General features: G+C 40.0%; 1 protein-coding gene and 1 non-coding gene across 7 annotated transcripts in view; both read right to left on the bottom strand.

Moving 5' to 3' along the window:
* Positions 1 to 2,591: 2,591 nt before the first annotated feature.
* LOC118704046 lies at positions 2,592 to 2,749 on the bottom strand. The gene has a single exon (XR_004983273.1). It is a non-coding gene; the product is annotated as a U1 spliceosomal RNA (small nuclear RNA).
* A 9,411-nt stretch (positions 2,750 to 12,160) lies between these two features.
* Positions 12,161 to 14,407, bottom strand: part of TNFAIP8 (TNF alpha induced protein 8) — a 107,772-nt gene continuing 105,525 nt past the window's right edge. For all 6 annotated transcript variants that reach the window (XM_036409360.2, XM_045571870.1, XM_036409359.2 and 3 more), the window contains exon 2: positions 12,161 to 13,778. In XM_036409360.2, coding sequence (XP_036265253.1) covers positions 13,213 to 13,778 — 566 coding nt within the window. In that variant the 3' untranslated portion in view covers positions 12,161 to 13,212. The remainder of the gene's footprint in view (positions 13,779 to 14,407) is intronic.

Genomic DNA, 14,407 nt, shown 5'->3' with positions numbered 1-14,407 from the left:
AAATCATCCTTTCAAGTAAATGTCTCAATCTCTCCCTTTGAGCATGGTATTTCAAAAATAAATAAACAAAAAAGAGTGGTTACTTTTTACCCACATCTGGTTCCCAGAGTAATCACATGTAATCAGATAAATTATTGAGTGGTTCATTAGGGAGGAGTGATTACACTTCCACAATGAGACATCTTCTCCAGATTTTCAGAACAAGAAGCATATATGATGAGAGTAGAACAATTTTTTTCTCAGAAGACATCCTTTTTCCTCAACGTGATTCAGTTCTGCCCACAGTCTGAGCTGGTCACTGGAAAAACCCACCCTCAGCCTTTTGGGTGATCCTGGGGGTATTGCCTCGTGGGAACTAAGTCTCCTGGTTCTCTCAGGCCTGCAATGAACAATGTGGGCTCAGGGGCTGGAGGGCAAGGACTCCCACCTTGCTAGGCTTGAGAGGACACAGGCAAAAGGGCAGTGCATGGTGACTAAAGGGCGGCTCTTATCATCCCAGCTACCCCTGCCCCCTGTGAGTCCTCCAACAGCCCTCTCCTTCGGGCTTGTGTTTTTCTGCTCTATAAAATGGTTCCTAGTATCCAGAGTTGTGGTAGATACAGATAGTCCACAAAGAGAGTTAGCATAGAGCCAGGCATGTGCGACTAAACAAACATTCGTTGGAATTACGCTTTTTGATGTGTGTTGTACTGCCATTGCTTTTTATTTTGGTTTATGTGTAAGTGCTCAGGAGGTAAAGCTCAGCATGAACTCTTACTTCCATCAGGAGAAGGGCTGTCATTGACAACTTAAAACAGCCTCGAACTGAGAAAGGAGGCCACCCTTGGATAACTTTGTTCTTCCCTGGAAATAGGAACACACCAGGCTTAGATTTCCCTTTTCCTACCACTTGGAAGGGCGGTCAAACAAATCTTAAGCGGCATATAGAATGTTTAATATACCTAATGTGTGTGTGTTTTCTAGAGTTTGTGCTTCTATTTCAAATTATTTTGACTTTTAACTCTGGCCTAAGGATATAATATGACTCATCACACAATCCCCCCCCCCCCCCAAAAAAAAGAAAGATTCAGAGCATTATTAAAAGTGATGGCTTCTATTTATTGACATCCTGTTCTGAGTACTATATGTGCCTTTAGTGATTATTTGAGATGGGCACTCTAGATGTGCCCATTTTATAGATGAGGAAACTGAGGCTCAATGAAATGAAATCCCTTTCCCAAGCTTTAACTACAAACCTTGTTTCTTAACCTGCTTTGCAGCCTTCCAAAGTAGTTTAAATGATCACAAATGCTTAAAAATAATAAACCTTAATTTGAACCAATACATCCTTGCGTATATTTCAGGATAGATTTTAATTCTGAATTCTAGCTATTTTTTTCTCCACTGACCAGGCCAGGTGCTCACTAGTCTGTCTCCAGGGAATAGAGGTTCCTTGGGTTCCCTCTCCCTTCTCTAAAAGATCAAGAATTTTTTACAAGAAATGCAAAGCCAACCTAGCAATCATCTTCCAGCAATCAGAACTCTCTTCATTATAAAAACAGAAACTTGACTCGCTATGGTCTAAGCCAGGGGTCTGCAACCTTTAAGACATAAAGAGCCACTTGGACCCGTTTCAAAGGAAAAAAAAAACCTGGGAGCCACAAAACCATTGCTACATTTAAAACAAATATAACACTGCATATATTGTTTCTTACCTTAATGCTATATACCGGATCGTGCAGTTAGCTGTCAATCTGAAGAAAAAAAGGACTTTTTCACTTAACAATGTAAAATATATTTTTGCGAATTAATAGCTAATTAAAATATTTTAATTTATCTGGTTAATGGGATTTTTGCTCCTGAACCTCAGTGCACAGTGTCAGCACATCAGGGCTGTAAGACGTTACCTTCATTTTCACACAGGCTTGCAAGTTGTCGGAGCCGCAGTAAAGCCTCAAAAGAGCCGCCTGCGGCTCTGGAGCCGTAGGTTGCCGGCACCTGGTCTAAGCAATAAACACCAAATGTATTGGCTCTTGAAACTGAGGAAGTCCAAGGCAAGGCTGACTGCAGCCGTGGCTGAAGGCGCTGCCTCATATGACATACCAGGACTCACTTTCTCTCCACCTCTTGACTCCGCTTTCCAGGTTTGCTTCTTTCTCGGACTGGCTCTCTCCTCATGGAGGCACATTGGCTATCAGCAGCTCTTGGTGCACAGCCCATAGTTTTACATTCAGTGGGAGGAGAGAATGGTTCTTTGCCTGTCTCTCAAGCAGTGGTCATAGAATGCTTTCTTGTTGAGCCTGATTATGTGGCTGCATTCCATATTCATCCTGGAACCAATCACTGACTCAAAAAGGATAAAATGCTCTGATTGGCCAGATCCAGGTCATGTGCCCAACTGGCACCAGAAGTGACAGTAGCACCTGGATAGAGAGATGGGGACCAGGTGCTAGTCCTAAAGAAAAACCAGAATGTTGTTAACAATTGAAAGAGAACGCATATCTAGCTGCAAATGGAAATGACAAAACATAAGTGACTATAGGTTCTAATTTCCTAGGTACTTAACTGTACATATTACTTTTTTTTTTTTTTTTTTTTTTTTTAACCAGGGGCAAAGGTAAATGCAGTCCTCCACTACCACAAATTATGCAGTCGAGTGTTCCCCATTTGGGGAAATCCCAGGGGTCCGCATACCTGGAATGCCATGGGTGAGCCTCGCCCTGGGAAAACCTCCTTCATGATCCTGATCTCTCTCCTGCCAGGTAAGTAGCAACCATACATGTTCTTAACTAAACTCCAGGCACATGTAATGACAATAAGACATAACATTAGAAATCAGGACAATTCCTAAAATCTAGGCCAGATAACTACTGGCAACACAGGGTCAATATGTTCTGGCAAAGTATAGATTTACAAGTAATCAGTTAATATAAAGCACCTCTTACTCAACAATTAAGTTAGGCCAGAGGCAAAACCTTCAAATCCAGAGCAACATAACAAGTGCCAATCATCCCTTTTCATCCACACTCACTTTGTCATGACCTTGGAAATTCTAGGATTTAAAACAAGGAAATCCTAGCAGAGAATAAAGGCAAGCAGGCTTAGAAGTGTTCAGCTTATCCTTAAGTGCTAACAGAGGAGAAAGACTCTTCTCAGATGGGGTCCATATGGTTTACATACCGTGTACATAGCATTTATGTCAAATCCTCAGCCAGAGACAAGGGTGAAGCAGGAGGAGCCCACCAATCACTTTTCCCAGAGCTGGAATCCACTGCGAACAGGATCTCAGCCAGGCAGTGGGGAATGAGAGGGGTCATTGTTAGAGGGAGCCACAGATTGGCAAGACGGAATTTCGTTTAGATGGATGAAACTGCTAGCAGAGTTCTGGTGCCCTCGGTTGAATATGCTATTATGTTCCAAACGTAAAAGAAAGGCATCGCATGGTAGCTAGTGAGTGCTTTCAAAACGAGGGTGAACATTTAACTTTAAATCAGAATCTTCCTCAAATAACAATTGCTAATATAAAATGCCCTAAGGATTAAGCAAATCTTCTAAATACACTCTCATTTACTTTTTATTGAATTTATTGGTGTGACATTAATAAAATTATATAGGTTTTAGGGGTACAATTCTATAATACATCATCTGTATATTGTATTGTGTGTTTATAACTCTGAGTCAAGACTCCTTCCATCACCGTTTACCCCCCTATTCCCTTATATTTAACTGCATAACACATCCTGGAGGCAATCCTCATGAGATTCATTGCCTAAAGTTGGCAGTCACTCTTAGAGCTGGTTAAAAAGAATATTTGAGGAATCGCATGAGCAAAGAAGCCAGACACAAAGAGTAAATATTGAATGATTCTGCTTAAATGAAGCTCAAAAATAGGCAAAACTAAATCTCTAGCACTAGATAGAAGTCAGAACAGTAGATAAATTGGGTGGTGAACTTCTGGGTGATAGCAATACAATACTTTTCTTAATCAGAATGCTGGTTAACAAGTGTGTTCACTTTGTGAGAGATTTTTAGAACTGCAACCTTATGATTTTCTATAAAAATCATATGATTTTCTATTATATGTCAAGTTTAGTGAGAGGAGGAAGAGGAGGATAGGGGAAAAACAAAAGAAAGACCGAAAGGAAATGAATGGAAATTTAAAACAAAAAAACAAGAGCCTAAAAAGATGTTTCAGTAAGTAAAATCACAAGGAGCTATAATGACACACCAATTAGAACAGCTAAAACTTACCAATGGTGATGCTGACAAATGCTGGTGAGGATTTAGAAAAACTAGTTTGGTGTTCATGTAAAGTGGTATAGCCATTCTGGAACATGTCTTATGCAGCATTTGCCACATGGTTCAACAATCACACGCTAGGGCATTTATTCCAGAGAAAGAAAAAATTATTTCACAAATATCTATACACAAATATTAATAACAACTTTATTCATAGTATAAAAATACTGGAAATGACCCAGATATCCTTCAGTGTATGAACGGTTGAACAAACTCTAGTACATCCATATAATGGAATACTACTCAGCAATTACTGATACACACGACAACCTGGATAGACCTCAAGGATGTCATGCTTAGTGAAAGGAGTTAATTGTCAAAGTTTATATACTTTATGACTCCATTTATGTAACATTCTCAAAATGATAGCACTATAGTGATAGAGAGAAGATGACTGGTCACTAGGGATGGGAGGGGGATGGAGTGGGAGGTGGTGTGAGCACAGAGAAGTAAGTGGAGGGGAGAGGTCTTCTGTGGTGATAAAACGGTTCTGTATCTTGATTATGTGAGGTGCAACGGGGTACAATGACGTGAGACTATGCACACACACAGACATTCACGTTAGAAAAACAAACCCTATTATTGAAAACTAAGTAAGGTCTGTGGTCTAGTAACAACATACCAATATCGATTCTGGGTTTTGATGTTGTGCCACACCTGTGTCCCAGGCCACCTTCAGAGCAAACTGGATGAAGGTTACGCAGGACACTCTGCTATTTTTATGAGTCTCTAATGGTTTTTATTTTTATTTTATTATTATTTTTAAAATGTTTTATTGATTTTTTTTAATAGAGAGGAAGAGAGAGGGATAGAGAGCTAGAAACATCGATGAGAGAGAAACATCGACCAGCTGCCTCTTGCACACCCCCTACCAGGGATGTGCCCACAACCAACGTACATGCCCTTGACCGGAATCGAACCTGGGACCTTTCAGTCCGCAGAACGACACTCTACCACTGAGCCAAACTGGTTTTGGCTCTAGTGGTTTTAAAATGAAAGCCTTTTTAAATAACAGAAGAATCTTCAGCCCTCTCCAGTTCTGATGAGCTCCATACATGTTTGCTCCTGCTGCCTCCCCAAGGCAGGGTTGCTATCCCAGTCCTACTGCTAAGCAGGTGCATCTACAGATAACACCCATGGTGAGGGGAAGCCCACCCAGCATCTGAGGCTCACTGGTTCCTCTCTCTTGCTCCTTGGGCTCCTGTGATTTGCACAGTGGGTTTCACATCAACTTAGAATTTAAGACTCTTTTCCTAAAAATGGAATCTTCATGTATATGTAGAAATATTTTTCTTAAATATTATGAGAACTAAACAGAAGAATTGAAGGTAAGCTACTTAGGGAGAGTAGCATTGGAAAAGGATGAATGCACCTCCACCATCCATTGTTCAAATTGAGGCTGCCCAATTCCAAACTGGAGTTGTGCTGCCAGCAGCCAGCATGTCAGAGACTCTTCCCAAGGTGGCTAGAGGGAGTGGGAGCCAGTGTCCTATCAGGGGATTGCCTCTTTAAAAGTCTGGGAGAAAAGAGTGTGGCAACGGCCACGTGAAGGCAGGTTAGAGCAGACATCTTTCTTGGCCTGCTGATAAATGCAAAACTGGCTCAGCACACAGGACAGGTTTTCACACTATCAGCCCTGTTATTATTACTGCCCTTGATTGAAATTGCGTGGTTCATCAAGAGACAGATAAACTGAAACTAAAGCTTCAAAAGCCCATCTTTTTATAATCAGGAAAAATAAAAATTCCTGTCATGAGTTAAGACAGGTATCAGGAAACTGCTGTTATGTGTAAAAAAAACAAAAAACAACTTTGCACACCAACTCTCTAGACATAACCCAGTGAAAAGGACAAGATCTCTGTCCTGGCTAGAGCCACAAGGGAAGCCACTGGGATGAAATACATTTAGGGTCTAAACCTCAGGCTACATCCCTGGGCCTGATTTCCAATCCTTTCCCAGCAAGAGGACATTCTGTTTGTTAACTTTCCCCCTTCTTATTTACTTATTTTTAATCTGAGAGTATGTTTTTATTGATTTTGAGAGAGACAAGAGAGAGAAACATCAATGTGAGAAATATTGATCAGGTGCTTCCTGCATGCACCTCCACCATGGATCGAAGGTGGAATCTGGGTGTACAGCCCCATGTTCCAATCAACTGAGCCACACCAGCCACACCAGGGCTTGTTAATTTTTCTTTTTCACAATCAGGAAGCTCCAGGCAGTGATAAACATCTGACAAGGGAGCAGAGAGAACCAAGCCAGCCAGAGGCATGGCTGGCAAGAAGGGCCAGTTCAATCATGTGCTTCTAAGTCCTGGCCTGGGGGCTTAGGGGACACATATTTACCTCCCTAAGAGACAAGGACTTGAAGCCAGTTTATCCAGCTTCACAAGTGGGGCCACAATCTATTTCTTAATTGTTTGCTGTCCCTATTTCTCAAATATCCTCAAGAATTAAAATATTGTTAATTAAAATGTTCCTTCTTTGTTTTCACTCAGATTCTTCTACTCAGTGCAGTTTGTAATCTATTCCATGGCATAGGATTATTCACAAACATTTTTATTTTGAATAATAATTTTTAAAAAAGGCCTGTAAACATTTTTCTTTTACCTGAACTGGCACAACACACACACACACACACACACACACACACACACACACACACACCTTGCCATTGATTTTGAAAAGAAATCTGCCACTACTTTGAGCTCATTGCTTTTAAAGCATGAGTTGAAAACTCAAAACAAAACAAAACAAAACAAACAAACTGTGAAAACCTTAAAGCCAGAAAGTGTATTCGAGACTAACAAAGTCTTTCTTGGGACCCTCCTCATCCAGGGAATCCCAATTTAATACTCACTTACCTGTGGCCTTGTCTGTCCCCATGGAGTGAACTCCTCAAGGACAGGAACAAGGGGTTGCTGTGCAGTTCCAGGCCCAGCCTGGTGTTGGACACCTAATAGGTGTTCATTATAAATTGAAAGCAAAAATCAGTTTTTTTAAGGAGACTGGGATTTAATCAAATTCTCTCAGGCTGAGGAAATCTGTTGTTTCAGACTTAACTTTCTTTGCTTAGTAAACAATACCTCACCCGGGAACAGTCTTCAGGAGGTTGCAAAGCCCTCCGTGTTTTGCTTAACTTATCTGAAAAATGAAAATAGGAAGTCAATGATATTGCCCAAGGTTTAGAGATAAGGCGGGAAGGCTCCCAGGCAGACATGGAGCCAGAAACTGTGGAAAATGCCCCAGCACATGCCCGGGTTCTACCTGGCCACCCTCCAGGGAGTCCCCAGAGGAAGAGATCACAAACCCCTGCACTTGGTGTTTGAAAATACTGTGGGATGTTCCCACTCGTGGGTTTCACTGCGTGTTCTCTGGTGACTATTTCAGCAAGCCGAGAATGGACTCCTGTTATGGGAACACAAAGCCCGTAAGGTACGGCAGCGCTGCTCCATGCAATCCCTGGCTGTTTACTAGTAGCCAGGGGCATGGATCTCTTTTCCCCGGGATTGTCCGCTCAAAAAATGACCACAGCCAACACAATAGCCATCCGGTGTGACTGAATTCAAGTTATACCTTTTTTTTTTTTTTTTTTCAAATTGGAAAAAAAAAAATACATTTTCGGTGTGCTGGAGAATTTTGGTAATTAGATTCTGTGTGCCATGGGATGAAAGAGGTTGAAAATCGCTGCGACAAGGGAACAGCAATAACGCTGGCACTTTTATCTAATTATCAGCAAGTCCAATTATCAGCAAGTTCTCTTCCAGGACATTTCATACCTTTTAAAAAAATGTATAGTCTGCTTGGCAAGTATTTCTCCTTTAGTGAAAACAATTGGTCTTAGCAGCAAAAGATGCTGACAGTCACTGCAGATGGGTGCCTAGTGGCTCCTGCTGGGCTGATAAGAGTCCATTTCCAGGAAGATGTAACCTTGACTTCTTATAAAACATCGATCACCTCAGATAATGGTGACAATCTAGGTAAGTATGCTCCAAGTTTTCACTTCCATGCCTTATATTTATATCTCACATCAGGCAGCAGGCAGTTTTAAACTACTTAATCTTTCTGTAAGCTTTTAAATGGGAAAGCTAAAGTACAGAGAAGAATGTTGTCTTAGATCATTCTGCACACCAAAATGCATACTTCTTAAAATAAAATATTATTTTCTTGTGTGAAGGACAAACCCCAGGAGGCAGAAATGCAGTTATGACAGGGAAATTTCCTCAGCCACCCCTGCAGGCAGAGGGGCCTTGTGCATTGGCTGGCTCATCTCATGAAGACCCGCTGGAAATCCGGTGGACACAGAGCGCTGTTCGCTGTGCCTGCAGAACCTTTTCCAAAGCACAGATGTTTTTCTCTTAACTGTGATCGCTGGCTGGCTCGTACGTATCCTTTTTCAGTGCTCAGCCGACGGGTCGATCCGGAGTGACTTGTCCGCTGTAATTAGGGACCCATGCTCACTGCTGGATGGAAAACACATCTTTGGCTAGACAGATATAAATCAATATTACGGGAAAATGTTTCCATTTTGGGAAATTCCCCAAAATGAAAGTCTCTCTGGCTCTGGGCCTATATAACTAGCCATGAGGACACCTCAATAAAAGAGAAAATGGATTTTCAATAGTTTTGCCATACCAGTGATATGTGATTATAAGCTCCCTAAGACTTTCCTGTTTCACTTTAGAAACAAAAAGTTGACCCCTTTTTTTCTTTTTCTTTTTTTCTGGTTAGTGCCTCAGTGTTTTCTTTTCTTTTCTTCCTTCCTTTCTTCCTTCCTTCCTTCCTTCCTTCCTTCCTTCCTTCCTTCCTTCCTTTTCTTCTTTAATATATTTTATTGATTTTTTACAGAGAGGAAGGGAGAGAGATAGAGAGCCAGAAACGTCGATGAGAGAGAAACATCAACCAGCTGCCTCCTGCACACCACCCACTGGGGTTGTGCCCGCAACCAATGTACATGCCCTTGACCGGAATCGAACCTGGGACCTTTCAGTCCGCAGACCAACGCTCTACCGCTGAGCCAAACCGGTTTCGGCAGTGCCTCAGTGTTTTCATTAGGTGTTTCTAAAAGACTTCATCTGAATCACAGTAAGAAAATTATTTCAGTGCTAGAATAAATTTTACCTATCATAAACAGCACTGAGCATTAAAACCTGCTTTCAGCTTAACAAATTACACGGAAGCTTTATGCTCAGGAATACAATATATCAAGTAAAGCAGTAATTTTTCAAACACTGAAAGATTCAACTAATTTAGATAATACAAGTTTGGAAATGCAAGATTGGCTAAAAAATATTATAAATCCTATTAACTTGCTAACTAAATTTGTTTCATTAGAAACTTTCATTAGAATATTTTAATTTCCTAGCAATTAAATAGCATTTAATTTTTTTACAACAAATATTTCATCATATGGATAGACACATTCATCTTTTATTTATTATCTGTCAAGATTAATATGCTAAGTTATAACTTAGTTTAATGTGCTCTCATCAAATACCTTGAGGATAAATTTTCAGTAAAAATTTAATTGACTTGAAATGTAGACCCAAAAAATGCTTGCGGAGGAAAAAAAATCCATCATTAAGTTTAAGCTTAATGTATTTGTAAGTATTTATTTATATGGTGGGAGAAAAACTTACCAGATAATTATGAGATACTGCCATATATTGTAATACATTATTTCTGTATTAAATCTCCTGATATTTGCTTTTTTTAAAATTAATTTTGAGTTGTAAATGAAAGGTTTACTATTATAATCAGAAAAAACACAGGTTATCTTTAAACTTACTTGTTCAGATATTTCTAAATTGGAAACCTGGAAATTCATGAAGTTGCAAATTGGCATTATACCTTTTCTGGGGACAACATGGTTTGTGTGCACACAGAGCACTGTGTTCTGGAGCTTGGTTACACTGACCTCAGGTGTCAATGCTCAAAGTCATCGTTAATTGTGAGCACCTTGAGATTAAGTTCCAGAAGGGACAGAAATCTGAGCCATGAGGTGCCCCCAAGTGAGGAGCCATGTTGAAAACTTCATAAAACATCTTTGTATAAATTACATCCAGACCTGAGAATAGGGCAGCCCTGTGGAATTTAAATATCATCTGAAATGTCATTATGTGAAAAACTACTTTAGAAGTTCGCTGCCCACTCTTCTCTGAACCAATGGTGTTTCTAGAATTGCCTTTATCTATTCTATCTTTAAAGGAAAATACAGTTTTATTGATATTGTGGTTTTGACACTTAATAGCTATGTGACCTTCAGCAAATTCCTTAACTTCTCTTGCTGTAAAACAGTGAAGGTTGTGGCAGGAATTAAATGAGTTAATGTCAATTATTAAAACTAGTATAATCCCTGACTGGCATGGCTCAGTAGTTGAACATTGACTTATGAACCAGAAGGTCTTGTTTTCATTCCTGGTCAGGGCTCGATCCCCATTGGGAGGCATGCAAGAGGCAGCCAATAACTGATTCTTTCTCATCATTGATGTTTCTCTCTCTCTGAAATCTATAAAAATATATTTTAAAAAATATTATTATCACACATCTACTAGATTAACTCATAATTTTGCAGAGAAGCCATTAGCACTAAAATTTAAAAAGCAATTACAACACAATTCATAAGTTTTTTCCAAAATATGAAAAGACTCAATCTTTGAAAAACTTTCAGAAGACCCCCAAAATGACTATTGCTTGGCTCAGAATTATCTATCCTAAGTACATTTGGATTCTTTCTAGCTTTAACCAACCCACTCCACCCTCCTCCCCACCCCACAATTAAATTCATGCACAAAAAGAGTCCTGTTGCATCAAAGATGAACTTGCTGATTAAGATTTTGTGACCGATCCTTAGGGCATGACTCCCAGGCACAGGGTTGTTAAGGAGATAAGTTTCTTCCAGAGATGAAGCTGAGAGATAACAGTTTTCCTTACTCATGACCTTCCTTCCATGTGAGATTAGGAGTCCCTCTACACCTCCTCCATGTAAATTTCACTGCTAGCCTGCAGGCACAACTCTAGGATAGGATGTGTCCAGACTGATCTAAATGTATCCCTAAGCTCTCTCTCTCTCTGGTGGTCCTGTCCGTATCTAGCGATGAGCAAGAAGCACACACCATCTGACTGAACACTCCATTTTCCCACTTGCTGACGGAGGTCTTAGAGAACAGATGCACCAATCAGGAGCTCCCACACATCACACTCAGCTTTCTCATGTGAGGGAAGAAGAGCTGGGCAAGGAAGGCTGCCGAATTAAATTTATGAGCTACTCTACAGAATTTGAAGCTAGAGGGGTCATTTCGGCAGTCACTACGCTATTTCTATAACATATAGGGATCACCTACTAGCACTAGGAAGTAAGGATAGTAATCTTATTATTTATTTATTATCTGTCAATAATCATTTTTTTAAGGATAGTAATTTAAGTTCAAATCTTTATGTCAGGATTTATTATCAAACAGGGAGATACTCTTTGCCTCTGCTGCTTGTTTTAGACAAGCACATGAGGGTCCCAGGGAAACTGACTACCTTCTCTAGGTGGTAGTGGGTTAAAGCAGATCCCAATCTCTGGAAGTGTTAGTCGTAGGCCCTTTCCTGGAGAGCCATATTTGAATGTCACTATTCTAGGAGGCAGTCAAATTCAAGGCAGGAGTACACTAAATCAGAGACATGATGACAATGCAAATGTTTAGTGCTGGCGGCTGTCTGCTATTTCCCAGGTGATACTGTTGGCCCACAGGTTTCCTTCCCTTTTTACAAAATAAGCAAATGTTGACTTTGTCATTCACCCCTATAAAACATATAGAAACAACATACAAACTGCTCAAAATGCAAATACTCTAGTTTACTCATCACCATAGCAAATAAAAAAAATAGCAAAAACCTTTTCAGTTAAATAAAAAAGTGGCATTCTTTATTTATCTACCAAGCCTTACTAAACATTGAAATGCATTCATTTTCATTCTCATGGTCTGTAGTAACATCCTCTCTTCCCTTTTGCCTCTCATTCCCCTAAATTATTTTGATGGGCTCATCTCTAAAAGAAAGATTGTTTTGATTTTCTTAATACCATGTACTTTTCATTGCCCTAATATCAAGAACAATCTAGATTTTTCTTTGTCTCTTACATTTGAAATGAATATTAAAAATGGAGATGCCATCAGCACATTTTCAAGGTAACATGGAAGTTAAGCCCTCAACAAGCTTTTCAAGGCAACGTTCTGGGAAATTATCACGTTTGGGGAAGTGTCACGGTTGGTATTAAAAAGCAGGACTCACCTACAGAAGCATATCTGATATTAAACATTATTAATAACCTCGAATACAGTTGTTTTCTACAATAGAGAAGCAGTTTTCTATTTCTCTGAGGGTTCCAATTTGACTACCTTAATTCTTTAATGTCTTAATAAAGACAATTCTTGAATGTCAATGACAAAAATATTTAGCAAAAGAATCATCAACAAAGGTAGAGTTGAAAATGGAATGGTTTCAAATGGAGGAATGAAAGCAAGGGAAATTTTTTGGCTTTTAAAAAGAGGTATATGTACATAGTAAGGAATACAAGTGAATCAAAACATAACTCTGTACATGTTAGAAATAGCCAATGTGCTGCCAACACAACAACCGTCCTAAAAAAAGATGTCTCAAGATTCGGAGCCATGCATATTTTTCTCTGTGTAACTCGATATTTGCGTTTGCATAACACATCTTTCCCAGGTTCTGTTAACCCTTAGAAGCATTTAACAACATTTGGCAATATGTTTTTTCTTCAACTAAAACAAGCTTCACAAAACACTATCATCAACGTTTGACACTTGGCTTGGGCAAAGTCTTCCTGAAATATGTTAACTCTTCAAAAGGCACCTCTTTCCTTCATAAATCAATAGGGCTCCACCTTCAGGTAAATCAGGAGCAGTCACCATCTTAATTCACATGCTCATATGTTCTCTTCATCCAACATTTTGTTGACGCCATCACAAAGTTTTTTTAAGTGGGGTTTGAAATTCCCAAAGGGATTATACAAGGCAGCCAGGAAATCACAATCTGAGAAGTGATCAAAGACATTATTAATCCGTCCGTGTGACTTGGCGGTGAGGTGGCGCTGAATGATCTGGTGCAGCAACTCCCTGCATTCGTTCAGCAGCCTGGACAGCACGTTCCGGTCAAAGGTGTAGTCCACCTGATGGAAACTGACCACGGTCATGGCAAGCTGATGGACTTTCTTCTTGAACTTCTCCATCAGCGCGAGCTCATCCTGATTGAACTGGTTATTCCTGTACAGAATGGCCAGCTTGAGGACGGTTTTGATGAGGTTTTTGATGATCTTCTCGGCCTCCTTCTTGTTCTGGGTGTACTCCCTGGTCACCCGGTACAGCTCATCCAGCACTTCGCTGCTCGTGTCATCGATTAAGGTGGTAGCGATGGACTTGGATACCATTTTACCCAAGATCTTCTTTTGTGCCTGAACGGCCAGGTTTTTGGAATTAAAGACATCTGTGGCCACTAAAAACAAAGAGTGGGGAATAACACATCAGTGTCAGTGACAGAGCAAATGAAAAACAGATACTGTGGTGCATTTTCCATCTCATTTTTCCCACTATATGTACGATATGCCTCCCATCTATTCATATTAGTTTCTGTTTAGAAAAGAGCTAAAAGAAATTCCCTACATTTCTGGGCATTATGTTCCAATCTGTTGTGCATAATATTTAAAGTCTTTGGCAATTCAAGTATTTTTTTTTAATATTGATTTTTAGAGGGAGAGGAAGGGAAAGGGAGAGAGAGAGAAACATCAATGTGACAGGGTAACATCAATCAGCTGCTTCCTACAGGCCCCACCTGGGATAGAGCCTGCAACCTGGACAGGTGCCCTAATGGGGACTGGAATCACCAATCTTTTGGTGCATGGGAAGACACCCAACCAACTGGGCCACACTGGCCAGGGTGGCAATTCCAGTATTTTATATCTTCTGCTATGTCGTTAATACTTTGCTTAGAAGTTAAAGGGTTCAACTTTCTTAAAGATAACATTTTCTAATTATAAAAAGAGTGTGTCTCAGGAGGGAGTAAGGTTTTATGCAATTTTTCTCTAGCTTAATTTGATAAGAAAGACATCAAAAATATAAAATCAA

The sequence above is a fragment of the Pipistrellus kuhlii genome, unplaced genomic scaffold (assembly GCF_014108245.1).
Source record: "Pipistrellus kuhlii isolate mPipKuh1 unplaced genomic scaffold, mPipKuh1.p scaffold_m20_p_4, whole genome shotgun sequence".
Taxonomy (NCBI): Eukaryota; Metazoa; Chordata; class Mammalia; order Chiroptera; family Vespertilionidae; genus Pipistrellus; species Pipistrellus kuhlii.
The sequence above is the reverse complement of the archived record's forward strand: the minus strand, read 5'-3'. Positions and strand labels throughout refer to the sequence as shown.